Source organism: Rutidosis leptorrhynchoides, chromosome 2, assembly GCF_046630445.1.
Source record: "Rutidosis leptorrhynchoides isolate AG116_Rl617_1_P2 chromosome 2, CSIRO_AGI_Rlap_v1, whole genome shotgun sequence".
In the NCBI taxonomy this organism is placed as follows: Eukaryota; Viridiplantae; Streptophyta; class Magnoliopsida; order Asterales; family Asteraceae; genus Rutidosis; species Rutidosis leptorrhynchoides.
Genome location: NC_092334.1, coordinates 456,135,876 through 456,147,899, shown reverse-complemented (window position 1 = coordinate 456,147,899; position 12,024 = coordinate 456,135,876). Strand labels below are relative to the sequence as shown.

General features: G+C 34.6%; 2 protein-coding genes across 2 annotated transcripts; one reads left to right on the top strand and one right to left on the bottom strand.

Annotated features, from left to right (window-relative positions):
- The first annotated feature begins 5,243 nt into the window (after positions 1-5,243).
- LOC139894508 (peptide methionine sulfoxide reductase-like) lies at positions 5,244-6,997 on the top strand. The gene is made up of 2 exons (XM_071877836.1): positions 5,244-5,596; positions 6,579-6,997. Exons 1-2 carry the CDS (start codon positions 5,276-5,278, stop codon positions 6,828-6,830), a joined length of 573 nt encoding a protein of 190 aa, XP_071733937.1. The 5' UTR covers positions 5,244-5,275; the 3' UTR covers positions 6,831-6,997.
- Positions 6,998-7,044: 47 nt separating this feature from the next.
- On the bottom strand, positions 7,045-8,815 carry LOC139894507 (vignain-like). Its single transcript, XM_071877835.1, has 4 exons — positions 8,339-8,815; positions 8,013-8,248; positions 7,508-7,648; positions 7,045-7,416 (listed from the first exon to the last, which is right to left on the bottom strand). Exons 1-4 carry the CDS (start codon positions 8,784-8,786, stop codon positions 7,162-7,164), a joined length of 1,080 nt encoding a protein of 359 aa, XP_071733936.1. The 5' UTR covers positions 8,787-8,815; the 3' UTR covers positions 7,045-7,161.
- Between the last annotated feature and the right edge of the window lie 3,209 nt (positions 8,816-12,024).

Sequence of the window (12,024 nt, the reverse complement as noted above, 5' to 3'; positions counted from 1 at the left end):
AACAAAATAACATATCCTTTATATCTAATCCATACACCAACGACCAAAAACACCTACAAACACTTTCATTCTTCAATTTTCTTCATCTAATTGATCTCCCTCAAGTTCTATCTTCAAGTTCTAAGTGTTCTTCATAAATTCCAAAAGTTCTAGTTTCATAAAATCAAGAATACTTTCAAGTTTGCTAGCTCACTTCCAATCTTGTAAGGTGATCATCCAACCTCAAGAAATCTTTGTTTCTTACAGTAGGTTATCATTCTAATACAAGGTAATAATCATATTCAAACTTTGGTTCAATTTCTATAACTATAACAATCTTATTTTAAGTGATGATCTTACTTGAACTTGTTTTTGTGTCATGATTCTGCTTCAAGAACTCCGAGCCATCCAAGGATCCATTGAAGCTAGATCCATTTTTCTCTTTTCCAGTAGGTTTATCCAAGGAACTTAAGGTAGTAATGATGTTCATAACATCATTCGATTCATACATATAAAGCTATCTTATTCGAAGGTTTAAACTTGTAATCACTAGAACATAGTTTAGTTAATTCTAAACTTGTTCGCAAACAAAAGTTAATCCTTCTAACTTGACTTTTAAAATCAACTAAACACATGTTCTATATCTATATGATATGCTAACTTAATGATTTAAAACCTGGAAACACGAAAAACACCGTAAAACCGGATTTACGCCGTCGTAGTAACACCGCGGGCTGTTTTGGGTTAGTTAATTAAAAACTATGATAAACTTTGATTTAAAAGTTGTTATTCTGAGAAAATTATTTTTATTATTAACATGAAACTATATCCAAAAATTATGGTTAAACTCAAAGTGGAAGTATGTTTTCTAAAATGGTCATCTAGACGTCGTTCTTTCGACTGAAATGACTACCTTTACAAGAACGACTTGTAACTTATTTTTCCGACTATAAACCTATAATTTTTCTGTTTAGATTCATAAAATAGAGTTCAATATGAAACCATAGCAATTTGATTCACTCAAAACGGATTTAAAATGAAGAAGTTATGGGTAAAACAAGATTGGATAATTTTTCTCATTTTAGCTACGTGAAAATTGGTAACAAATCTATTCCAACCATAACTTAATCAACTTGTATTGTATATTATGTAATCTTGAGATACCATAGACACGTATACAATGTTTCGACCTATCATGTCGACACATCTATATATATTTCGGAACAACCATAGACACTCTATATGTGAATGTTGGAGTTAGCTATACAGGGTTGAGGTTGATTCCAAAATATATTTAGTTTGAGTTGTGATCAATACTGAGATACGTATACACTGGGTCGTGGATTGATTCAAGATAATATTTATCGATTTATTTCTGTACATCTAACTGTGGACAACTAGTTGTAGGTTACTAACGAGGACAGCTGACTTAATAAAACTTAAAACATCAAAATATATTAAAAGTGTTGTAAATATATTTTGAACATACTTTAATATATATGTATATATTGTTATAGGTTCGTGAATCAACAGTGGCCAAGTCTTACTTCCCGACGAAGTAAAAATCTGTGAAAGTGAGTTATAGTCCCACTTTTAAAATCTAATATTTTTGGGATGAGAATACATGCAGGTTTTATAAATGATTTACAAAATAGACACAAGTACGTGAAACTACATTCTATGGTTGAATTATCAAAATCGAATATGCCCCTTTTTATTAAGTCTGGTAATCTAAGAATTAGGGAACAGACACCCTAATTGACGCGAAACCTAAAGATAGATCTATTGGGCCTAACAAACCCCATCCAAAGTACCGGATGCTTTAGTACTTTGAAATTTATATCATATCCGAAGGGTGTCCCGGAATGATGGGGATATTCTTATATATGCATCTTGTTATTGTCGGTTACCAGGTGTTCACCATATGAATGATTTTTATCTCTATGTATGGGATGTGTATTGAAATATGAAATCTTGTGGTCTATTGTTACGATTTGATATATATAGGTTAAACCTATAACTCACCAACATTTTTGTTGACGTTTAAAGCATGTTTATTCTCAGGTGAATATTAAGAGCTTCCGCTGTTGCATACTAAAATAAGGACAAGATTTGGAGTCCATGTTTGTATGATATTGTGTAAAAACTGCATTCAAGAAACTGATTTCGATGTAACATATTTGTTTTGTAAACCATTATGTAATGGTCGTGTGTAAACAGGATATTTTAGATTATCATTATTTGATAATCTACGTAAAGCTTTTTAAACCTTTATTTATGAAATAAAGGTTATGGTTTGTTTTAAAAATGAATGCAGTCTTTGAAAAACGTCTCATATAGAGGTCAAAACCTCGCAACGAAATCAATTAATATGGAACGTTTTTAATCAATAAGAACGGGACATTTCAATACACACGTCCAGTGCTCGAATCTAGGCACTTATATCCTTTATGTTGTGTACTGTAACCAATGAAAATACAGGCCATGCTCCTGGGTGACAACTTGTGTGGTGCATAATCACGTAAGTAAGGATAAACTCGACATCCAAATACACGAAAAATATCATAATTTGGTGGCGAAGAGAAAAGCACCTCATATGGCGACTTTGAGTCAAGAACAGGAGAAGGTACCCGATTAATGATATACACAGCAGAACTGAAAGCATCAACCCAAAACGAGGTCGGGGCATGTGCATGAAAAAGCATAGCTAAACCAGTTTCGGTGATATGGCGATGCTTTCTTTCAGCACGCCCATTTTGTTGAGGCGTGTACGGGCAAGACATTCGATGATGAGTGCCATTTGCTGTTAATAAGGCACGCATTTGAGAGTTTGTAAACTCAGTACCCCCGTCACTTTGAAACACTTTGATTTTGGTGGAGAACTGAGTTTGAACAAATGTCATAAATACCTCAAAGATGCCAAAGAAATCCGATTTGGCTTTCAAGGGATAAAACCACGTAAACCAGGAGAAATCATCAACAAAAATTGCATAATATCGATAACCAGTTGTAGACATAATAGGTGCAGGCCCCCACAAATCACAATGCACTAAATCCAAAACATGTAAGGAACGTTTGTCATTATTATTAAACGATAAATGTTTGCTTTTAGAAAGCTCACAAGACGAACAAAGGTTAGGTTTCGGTAACAAAGAGGTGACCGATAACCTACCAACTTTATTAACAAAGAAATAACAGAAAAAGATAAATGTCCTAGTCGATTGTGCCAAATCTCATAGGAAGCTTGTGCTTTGTGAGCATGCAACGCAGAAAGAAACGTCTTGTGCCCACGTTCCAGTATATATAGGTCGTCATGTCTGCGCCCCGTGGCTAGAACTTGCTTTGTGTGATGATTCTGGATGGTGAACACCTTATCAGATAATAAGACATCAACAGGATTATCAGCAGTCAATTTACTAACAGAAAGTAAATTTTTAGTAATGTAAGGAACGACAAGAATATCAAGCAATTTAATATCTTTATTAATAGAAGATGAACCCATGTGAGTAATGGGGAGTGTCGAACCATTACCAATGATCACACCATGTTTACCTGAGTACGGGGCAACGAAGTCCAAGTTGGATTGTGATGAGGAAATATGAGCCGAGGCTCCAGAGTCTACATACCAATCAGGCGACTGAGGTGAAATATTACAGTTGGCATGGAAAGCATGTGCAAGGTTAGCATCTATGGATGAACCTCGTTCAGGGCCACGTTGAGCATATGATGATAAATCAGGACACTGAGATGCGTAATGGCCATCATTACGACAAAGTTGGCAATGAGGTGGACGGTATGTTCTACCGCGTCCACGACCAGCATAAAAATTTGTACGTCCACGACCCCTACCACGTCCTCGGTTTGAGTTACCACGATGATGATTTGGTTGTGCAACAAAAGCAGCAGGTGAGGGAGTCGTGACCTGAAAACTTTTCAAGAAGAGCTCATGCCCTTCAGCTTGCGAAACCAATTGCTTGAAGGTTGGCCTGGGTCGGATAGCACGCTGGGTTGTAGAAAAAGTTTCAAAGGATGATCCAAATCCACAAAGAAACCAATGACACATATCTACTTCGTCAGGTTTATGGCCAATAACAGCAAGGCTGTCACACAATGTTTTAAATTTCCGACTATAGTCAGCAACAGAAGAATTACCCCTTTGAAGTTGCCGCAAGGAGTCTCTCAGGGTGTGCATTCGTTCAAGAGAATCGTTACTATAGTGATCCTCCAAAGTTTCCTATATTTGTCGAGAATCATCAAGACCCAAGATGACCGACATGGCTTCTTCTGATAAAGAAGACTGAATAATAATACGAGTACGTTGCTCCGCTTCTTGCCAAGGTTGAAACAGAGGATTGACGGTGGTGGTGATTTGACCAGAAGAGGCATCACCAGAAGTGATGGTGGGTTGCGGTTTAACAATAGACCCATCAATATAGCCCGTCAATTTCTGATAAGCGAGCAAGGGTTCAATCTGATGTTTCCAGAGAAGATAGTTGGTAGAACATAACTTGATTGTTAGCATATGTAAAATAGTATTGAGAGGGAGAGTGGGACCATCGGTGTTGGAAGAGGTGGCATCACCCACAGCCATTGATGACAGCAGAAGATGTGATGCGGCAGAAAATAGAAGACAGAAGAAAAGGAGGAAAAAAAACGGGTTAAGGTGGATCTTTAGAATTAGGCTGATACCATGTAAGTGATTATAATCAATCTCATCAATTAAGTGAGATTTAGGTTTATCATATATATAGATAATGATACAGATAAGTATGAACAAGATACAACATATATCGACTATATTTAAACTATAACAAACTTTTCTATTTATTTGCTAATAGTTGGTTATGATCTACGATCCTTTATGTAAACATTAGTTAATTTAAGATAATTGCCATCTAACCAGTTTTACACAAACAATAACATTATATATTGTATTTTATTTATTTATTTTTTTACAACCTTGCACTTTCTTACCCTTTTCTACCTTAATTATTTCTACATTCCATTTCTCACATTTTACCTTCGCAACGAGCGGACCCACGATACGTTGATTTCAATTTTACTTTGTCGAAATAAAAAATCCGGTAACAAAACACCGGTCAAAAACCCTAGTTCTATTTCAAAAGCCAAATATACAAATTTTGATTTCATCACGCCTATATATACAACTTCAAGATACTTGAAGGTGAACTTTTGTAAATTTATCCACCAGTTGACTTTTCGCCTTTGACTTTCGACCAAATCCCAGTTCATATCTCCACAAATCAGGCTTCTATCTCATTTCAGACGCACAAAGATGGCTTCCGACGAAATCAAAAACCCGGCGCTAGATCCGGATACGGATCAACCGAGCAACCCGGGTCACCAATTAGCTCAATTCGGAGCAGGATGTTTCTGGGGTGTTGAGCTGGCGTTCCAGCGGGTCGAAGGTGTTGTGAAAACTGAAGTTGGATATTCTCAAGGTCACGTTCACAACCCGAATTACAATTTGGTTTGTACCGGAACCACCAAACATTCTGAAGTTGTTCGGGTCGAGTTTGACCCAACTATTTGTCATTACAACAACCTGCTTTCCCTCTTTTGGTCCCGCCATGATCCTACTACCCTCAACCGTCAGGTATAAGTTATGAATCTTCTGGTTTAATTTGAGGTTTACCATGCTTTTTTTTATTTATTTATTTATTTATTAATTAGGGTTTAAATTGTTATGTAGAAATTTAATTGGTCATGAGTATTGGCTCCTTAGCTTATTCTAACACAATAAGCTCCAAAGTTTTAGCTTATTTGCTTATAAGCTGTTGTAAACGGCGTCCGTTGCAACCGTTGCAACGCCCGTTGCGGCGTTTTGGTGACAAAACCGTTTCGACCCGTCCCGTTTTCTTATAAGTTGGTCAACGGTCAAAAGTCAGGTCAAATGCAGGAAAAATTGGGTCAACGCCGGTGAAAAGTTAGAAATTCTGTTAAAATCGGTCATAAGTCGGTCAAATCAATCAAAATTGACTTAGTTTAGTATTTCATTTTGTATTATATTAACGCTAATAGCAATTATAGGTACAAACTTGTCAACGAAGGTTTTTTAGCTCTAAAATATGTGTAAATATATATTTATATATATAAAAGTCAACATTAGTCAACATTCGTTTCGACCCCGTCTCGGCCCCGTTTTTTCCGTTGCGACGTTTTGAGGTCGCTAACGTTTCGGCCCCGTCTCGCGTCTTTTTCAACCTTGCTTATAAGCAATAAGCCTCAACCCAAACCCCCCTAAAAAGCCTCAAATTTCCCTGTATGATACATAATATATAATAAAACGAATTAAATTAAAATAATAATCATTGAGAGTTTCATACATACATAGCATGATACATAAATTAGCGAATTTAAAAGTATGATAAGTCCAATAGATTATCATATACATTTAAAAGAAGTTAACTTCCTTTTCATATGGAAAAAGTGGGAGTTTGATAAAGTTAGATACTAATTTGAGTTAAGCAAATATTTAATATGAAGTTATGTTATTAGTTTTATTTATTTATTTATGTATTTATTTATTTTTATTATCAATTTGGATAATGTATAATGTATTATTGTTATTGCTATAGCAAGGTGATGTGGGTACACAGTATAGATCAGGGATATACTATTATAATGAAGAACAGGCACGTTTAGCAAATGAATCACTGGTCGAGAAGCAGAAGAATTTAAAAAACAAGATTGTGACCGAAATTCTTCCAGCCAAAAGGTTCTACAGAGCGGAAGATTACCACCAGCAGTACCTGGAAAAGGGTGGGCGTGCGGGTTCTAAACAAAGTGCTGTAAAGGGATGCAATGACCCCATCAGATGCTACGGATGACAAGTATGTATTCCAAAAACTAAATTACAATAAAAACCAGACTTATGTTAGTCTGTCTTTGTCTCCTTTTTAAATAAACAACCATGTAAATTTGTTGAACAATCGGTACCTAGTACTGGCACTTATCTATGTTTATGAAGAAAATATATCTTTATTAGACAATCGTAGAACATAGTAGTACTATGTTTACGTTTGATTACTTTTGATTACATGATGTAAAATACATAATGTTTAAGGAATATAAACTAAAACTTAAAGCAGTATTGAAAGTTAAATTTTGCTGATGAACAATGTGTTGATGTGTGTATGTGTATGTGTTAAATGATTGATTCTAGAGTTCGTCTTTAAGAGACGATTTGGGGTTGTTGGCGTTTTTCTTGATAGGATAAGAAGCTTCCATTGCTATGCCACAAAGTCCTTGTTTATTTGATATCCCTCGTTCCATTCTAATGTATCCTTTTTCTCCCCATTCGGGTCCCCATGAGTTTTTCACGATCCAATATTTAGTTCCGTCTAGAGTTGTACCGTATCCCACGACTGCTACTCCGTGATCTAAGTTTGTTCCACACTTTCCGTTAAAAACTCCCTGTAACATCAACAAAACCGAACCATTTTTACATCTGAGTATTTTGAATAAAAATTATGGTATTTTAGTTATTGAGAAAATTTGTTTGTACCTCTTTATAGAATTGGAAATCGGAACCTTCAGCATCAATGGCAACAGCACAAGGCTGGTTTGCTACCGCTTTCATTAGTGCATCCTCATTATTTTGAGGTACATCCTCATGTCCATCAATTGATACAACTGGTGCATTCTCCTAACAAGAAAGAAATCAAACATAAAACTTGTTGATTTCCAGAAGTAGGTCTTGCTTTATTAGCAACGATTTTGACATATATTCTGCTTGTTTTTAATACATCTACTGTGTCAAATAGGTCTATATCTTAATGTATTAATATATATATCCTAGATTGTTTTTTTAAGAAGTTGAATTATTATTGATGTGATGTGATAACATAAATTTATATAGTAATAAACTAATAACTTACATAATAATTTTTTATTAATATATTATAACTTGTCATGCCTAAAAAATTATATATTGTGAATTGTACCCATCTTGACACATTACTTGATCCGCCCATATTGCCCCCTGTGTTATGCTTTTAGAAATATTGTACCTTTATAGCATCGCATCGCCCATCTGCAGCTGTGTAAGGATAAGTCTCCTCCTTAGTTAGACCTCCTTTCTTTTTAATAAAATCGAAGGCCAAATCCATTAGCCCTCCATTACACCCTTGGTTTTCTGAGGTGTCACAATCGATAAGTTCTTGCTCTGATAGCGACACTAACTCCTTGGTTTTAATCTGGTTTATTCCTTCAACTGCCACCACTGTTGAAAACGCCCAACAACTTCCTGCGATAGAAACATATAAAAAGATCATTAATACACATAAAGATGTTGTATACAATGTTTGCTTAGTTGTACTATTGAGTAAAGATCTACCGCATTGTCCTTGATCCTTTACAGGGGTGACTGCCCCTTTCTTTCTCCAATCAACAGAACTAGGGACACGGTCAACATTAGCATACATAAACGTTTTATTGCCAATTCGATCTCCTTGAAGCATCCTACGATGATGAATCTTGGAACCTGCATATATACTTCTGAACTCATGGTTAGTCATGTCAGCAAACTTGTTAAGCTGCAACTTATAAGGTTTGTTCATTTTGTTAGTTTCATGAACATGTTGCACGTTGGCTTTAAAAACATTGAACCGCCTTTGCTTCTCTTGGTGGTCTGTAGCCAGTGTGTGGTAAGACCTCCATCGCTCGTACATTTCCCACAAACTATCTTCGGTTTCGAGCTCCTTCTCATGGAAATCGAAGCTCCATGCAACACCTAAAACTAATCCTAAAGAAAGAGAAACTAAAAGAAACTTGCTAATCGCCATTTCGTTAGATTCTTGTTGTTTTCTTGATGGGATTTGGATAATGATGATAAAAGTTGAGAACTTGGAGGGTGGTATATATAGAGGAAGGATTAAGGAATGATCTACGAAGAGTACAAGATTTGAACTTGAAATGAGTACAAGTTGATAAAGACCAGAGAGTGGATGAAAAGGTTCCTTATGGGAATGAACAACCATCAAGGTTCAATAATGAGAGGTGAGCAGAATGTGTGTGATGTTATAATTGAAGAAAGAAAAAGTGTGTAAGAAACTTGCAAAATTTAAGTGATAAGAACTGATTTCAAGGTTGTAAGTTCACGACCATTGAGTAAACTCCTAGGGTAAGTATAAACGACCTGATAAAGTTGGTCACCTCAAGATAATTTGATTGGGAAGATTGAACTTAATATCTTTTATGAATATCTATCAAAATCATAAATCATTTAGACTTTTTTGGAGAGGTGATGAGAATGTATTGGAATAGAATTTTTTAACGATAGCTTTTAGGACTATCTTTAACACATTAAGTTGTACATAGAGAATAATTATTTTTTAGGGTGACTATTATTATCAAATATATAATAACACTTTCTAAGAGTTGTCGTTAAAAAATATAATAATTAATATATTATGAACATGTTTGGCGCGGAACTTTTAACAGTTTTTAGGAGCTTTTAGCTTTTATGAAAAATCTACTATTTAATAAAAAGCTCCGTTTGGTTTAAAAAAAACTTAAAGCTTTTAGACAACGAGAAAAAACTAAAAGCTAACAGCTAATTGAAGTAGCGTTTAGCTTTTAGTTATTAGTTTTTTTGTCATTTTACTCTTTATTTAACAGATTTAACTATTATATTATGATGTATGCATGATATAAACGTTATGGAGATACAAATTGAGAAAAAGCGACAAATCATATTGGTTTCTTTGTTGTGTACTTTTCGTTTTTTCTTGTTCAAAATGCTATTTTTAGCGTTTATAGGTTGCTTTAATTTTAAATAAATCAAGTTGTTGGGTACTTTTCTAGCGTAAAACGAGAAGAAAACAAATTTCCAATGTTTTCTCTTTTTTCCTCATAAAGGTGGTGCTTTTCTCATCACGTCTAAAGGCTATTTAAGTCATGAAGTGCAATAATAGATTGTATCTTATGTATATGAAAATTTTATTTGTTGTATCATATCTGTTGGTGTAGACGATGGATTGTTGGATCTTAGGTCGCTTGTAATCGTGACTAGAGGCGGAAAACACTACAAACGAGTAAAACCGAGATACGGGTCGTGTCGGGATCGATTTGGTCGAACCTAGGGTTGAATCTAGATTAGATCGAAGCCTAAACGTGTTATTTCGGTGGTAATTGGTGTTAGGGATCGAATGGAACGAATACCAGTCGATTAGGGTTATTGGAATGTGTAACCTCACAAAGGAGGCTTAACCTCGTATATATACTGCACCCCAGACTCACTAGGTCGAGTGTGTCACACAGTCGGTCGACTGTGTCACACAGTCGTCGTGTGTGTGGACACACACGGTCGACTGTGTATGCAGTTTAACTTATCGATTTGTTTAAATGATTAAGCACACACAAACACATATATTAACTGATATAAAACTTTGATAAATTAGTTCTCAATATTTGTAATTATATTAACTAATAATTAAACCGTATAGATATAATATTGTTAAATTTTAGTTTTTAATTGTTAATAAATACAAATTCGACTTTAAAAATTATAAAAATAATTTTTCATCAGATTTTGATACAAAATACTAATTATAAACCATTAATATAAAAAGTATGAATTAAAGATTAAAAAAAAGATAAAAATTCGAATTAAAAAGTTGAGGGACTTGGATTGCAATTTTGTGTATAAACGAAGGACCAACGAAGCAAAAAAGTCAAATAAAAGAGTAAAAAGACGATTTTACCCTCACATGCATGGCACATGTCAAAGGTTAACGGCCAATTTAGACGGAAGTTAGACGGAGGGACTCGGATTGAAAATTTTTGCAATTTTAAGGACTCGAAAATCCAAAAAAAAACTTGAGGGACTCGGATTGCAATTTCGTGTATAATTGAAGGACCAACGGAGCAAAAAAGTCAAAGTTTTAAAAAAAATAAATAAAATATAACAAATAAAACATGAGACGCCATGAAAATGGTAGGATTAAATTTCCATGGGTATTAAATCATGCACATTCAATTTAGGCTCTAAGTGGCAGTCAAGTCGCCGATATGAAATTCGTAATGAGTATTTGTAAAAACATGTAAACTTAATAACCGAGAATAAAAAGATCTGTTATTGAAGTCGCATGGATATTGGAAGCAGGAACAAAGATATGTTATTGGAACTTCTGACAAAATTTAACAATGTTCGGCTATTTGATCACCCAAATCGGTGGTGTTGAAATCTTTCTTTGGAAGGCTGTTTTTCAGTTAAATCTACTCGGTGTCACATTGATCAGGTTATCCTTACTTCGTGTGTTCCAAGTATTAGTTTGTTTAAGTTCTTACCTCGAAAAATTAATATTTTTATGTGGCATTTTTATTTGGATAAATTGCCTCACCGTCGTTTTAATATTTCCTAAAGAGGTATGGAGATTGATTCTATAACTTGTACGGTTTGTAATCAAAGGGTGGAGACTCTAAATCATTTGTTAGTTTTGTTCTACGTCAAGGGAGTTATGGAGATTGGCTCGTTAATGGGTTTCGTGTGACCTTCTTGAGTGTTTAACTGATGGATATTTCTTTGTGGTATTTGAATTGGGCTCCTTCGATCATTCACAAGCAAAACGATGATGGCGATTATGGCTTGTACCTTGTGGTGAATTTGACGATTTCGAAATAGTATTGTCTTTAATGATAAGTCTGTAAAGAAATGTATCTTGTTTTGATTTCGTTGGATCGTATTTTATTTCTTGGCTTCATAATAGGGTTCCATAGTTTCGAATTGGAATTTATTGCTCCTAAAGTTTTTGTAATTTTTCTTCTAATTCCTTGCTAGAGAGTTTCTTAATAAAATTGTTGTCGTTCCAACTAACCATTATATGTGCAAAATAAAAAATAAATCAAGAATATAAAATCTAGAAACGTTGTAGTACAAATCCCTTACTTTGATGGTTAGAAAACCAAACACTCGCTAACTTAAAATCATTCAACAATAAGATGATTGAATGAATTACCCATTACTCATATATACTAAAGATAAAATATTATTTTTCACTCTATTTGGAAAAACATCTTAGA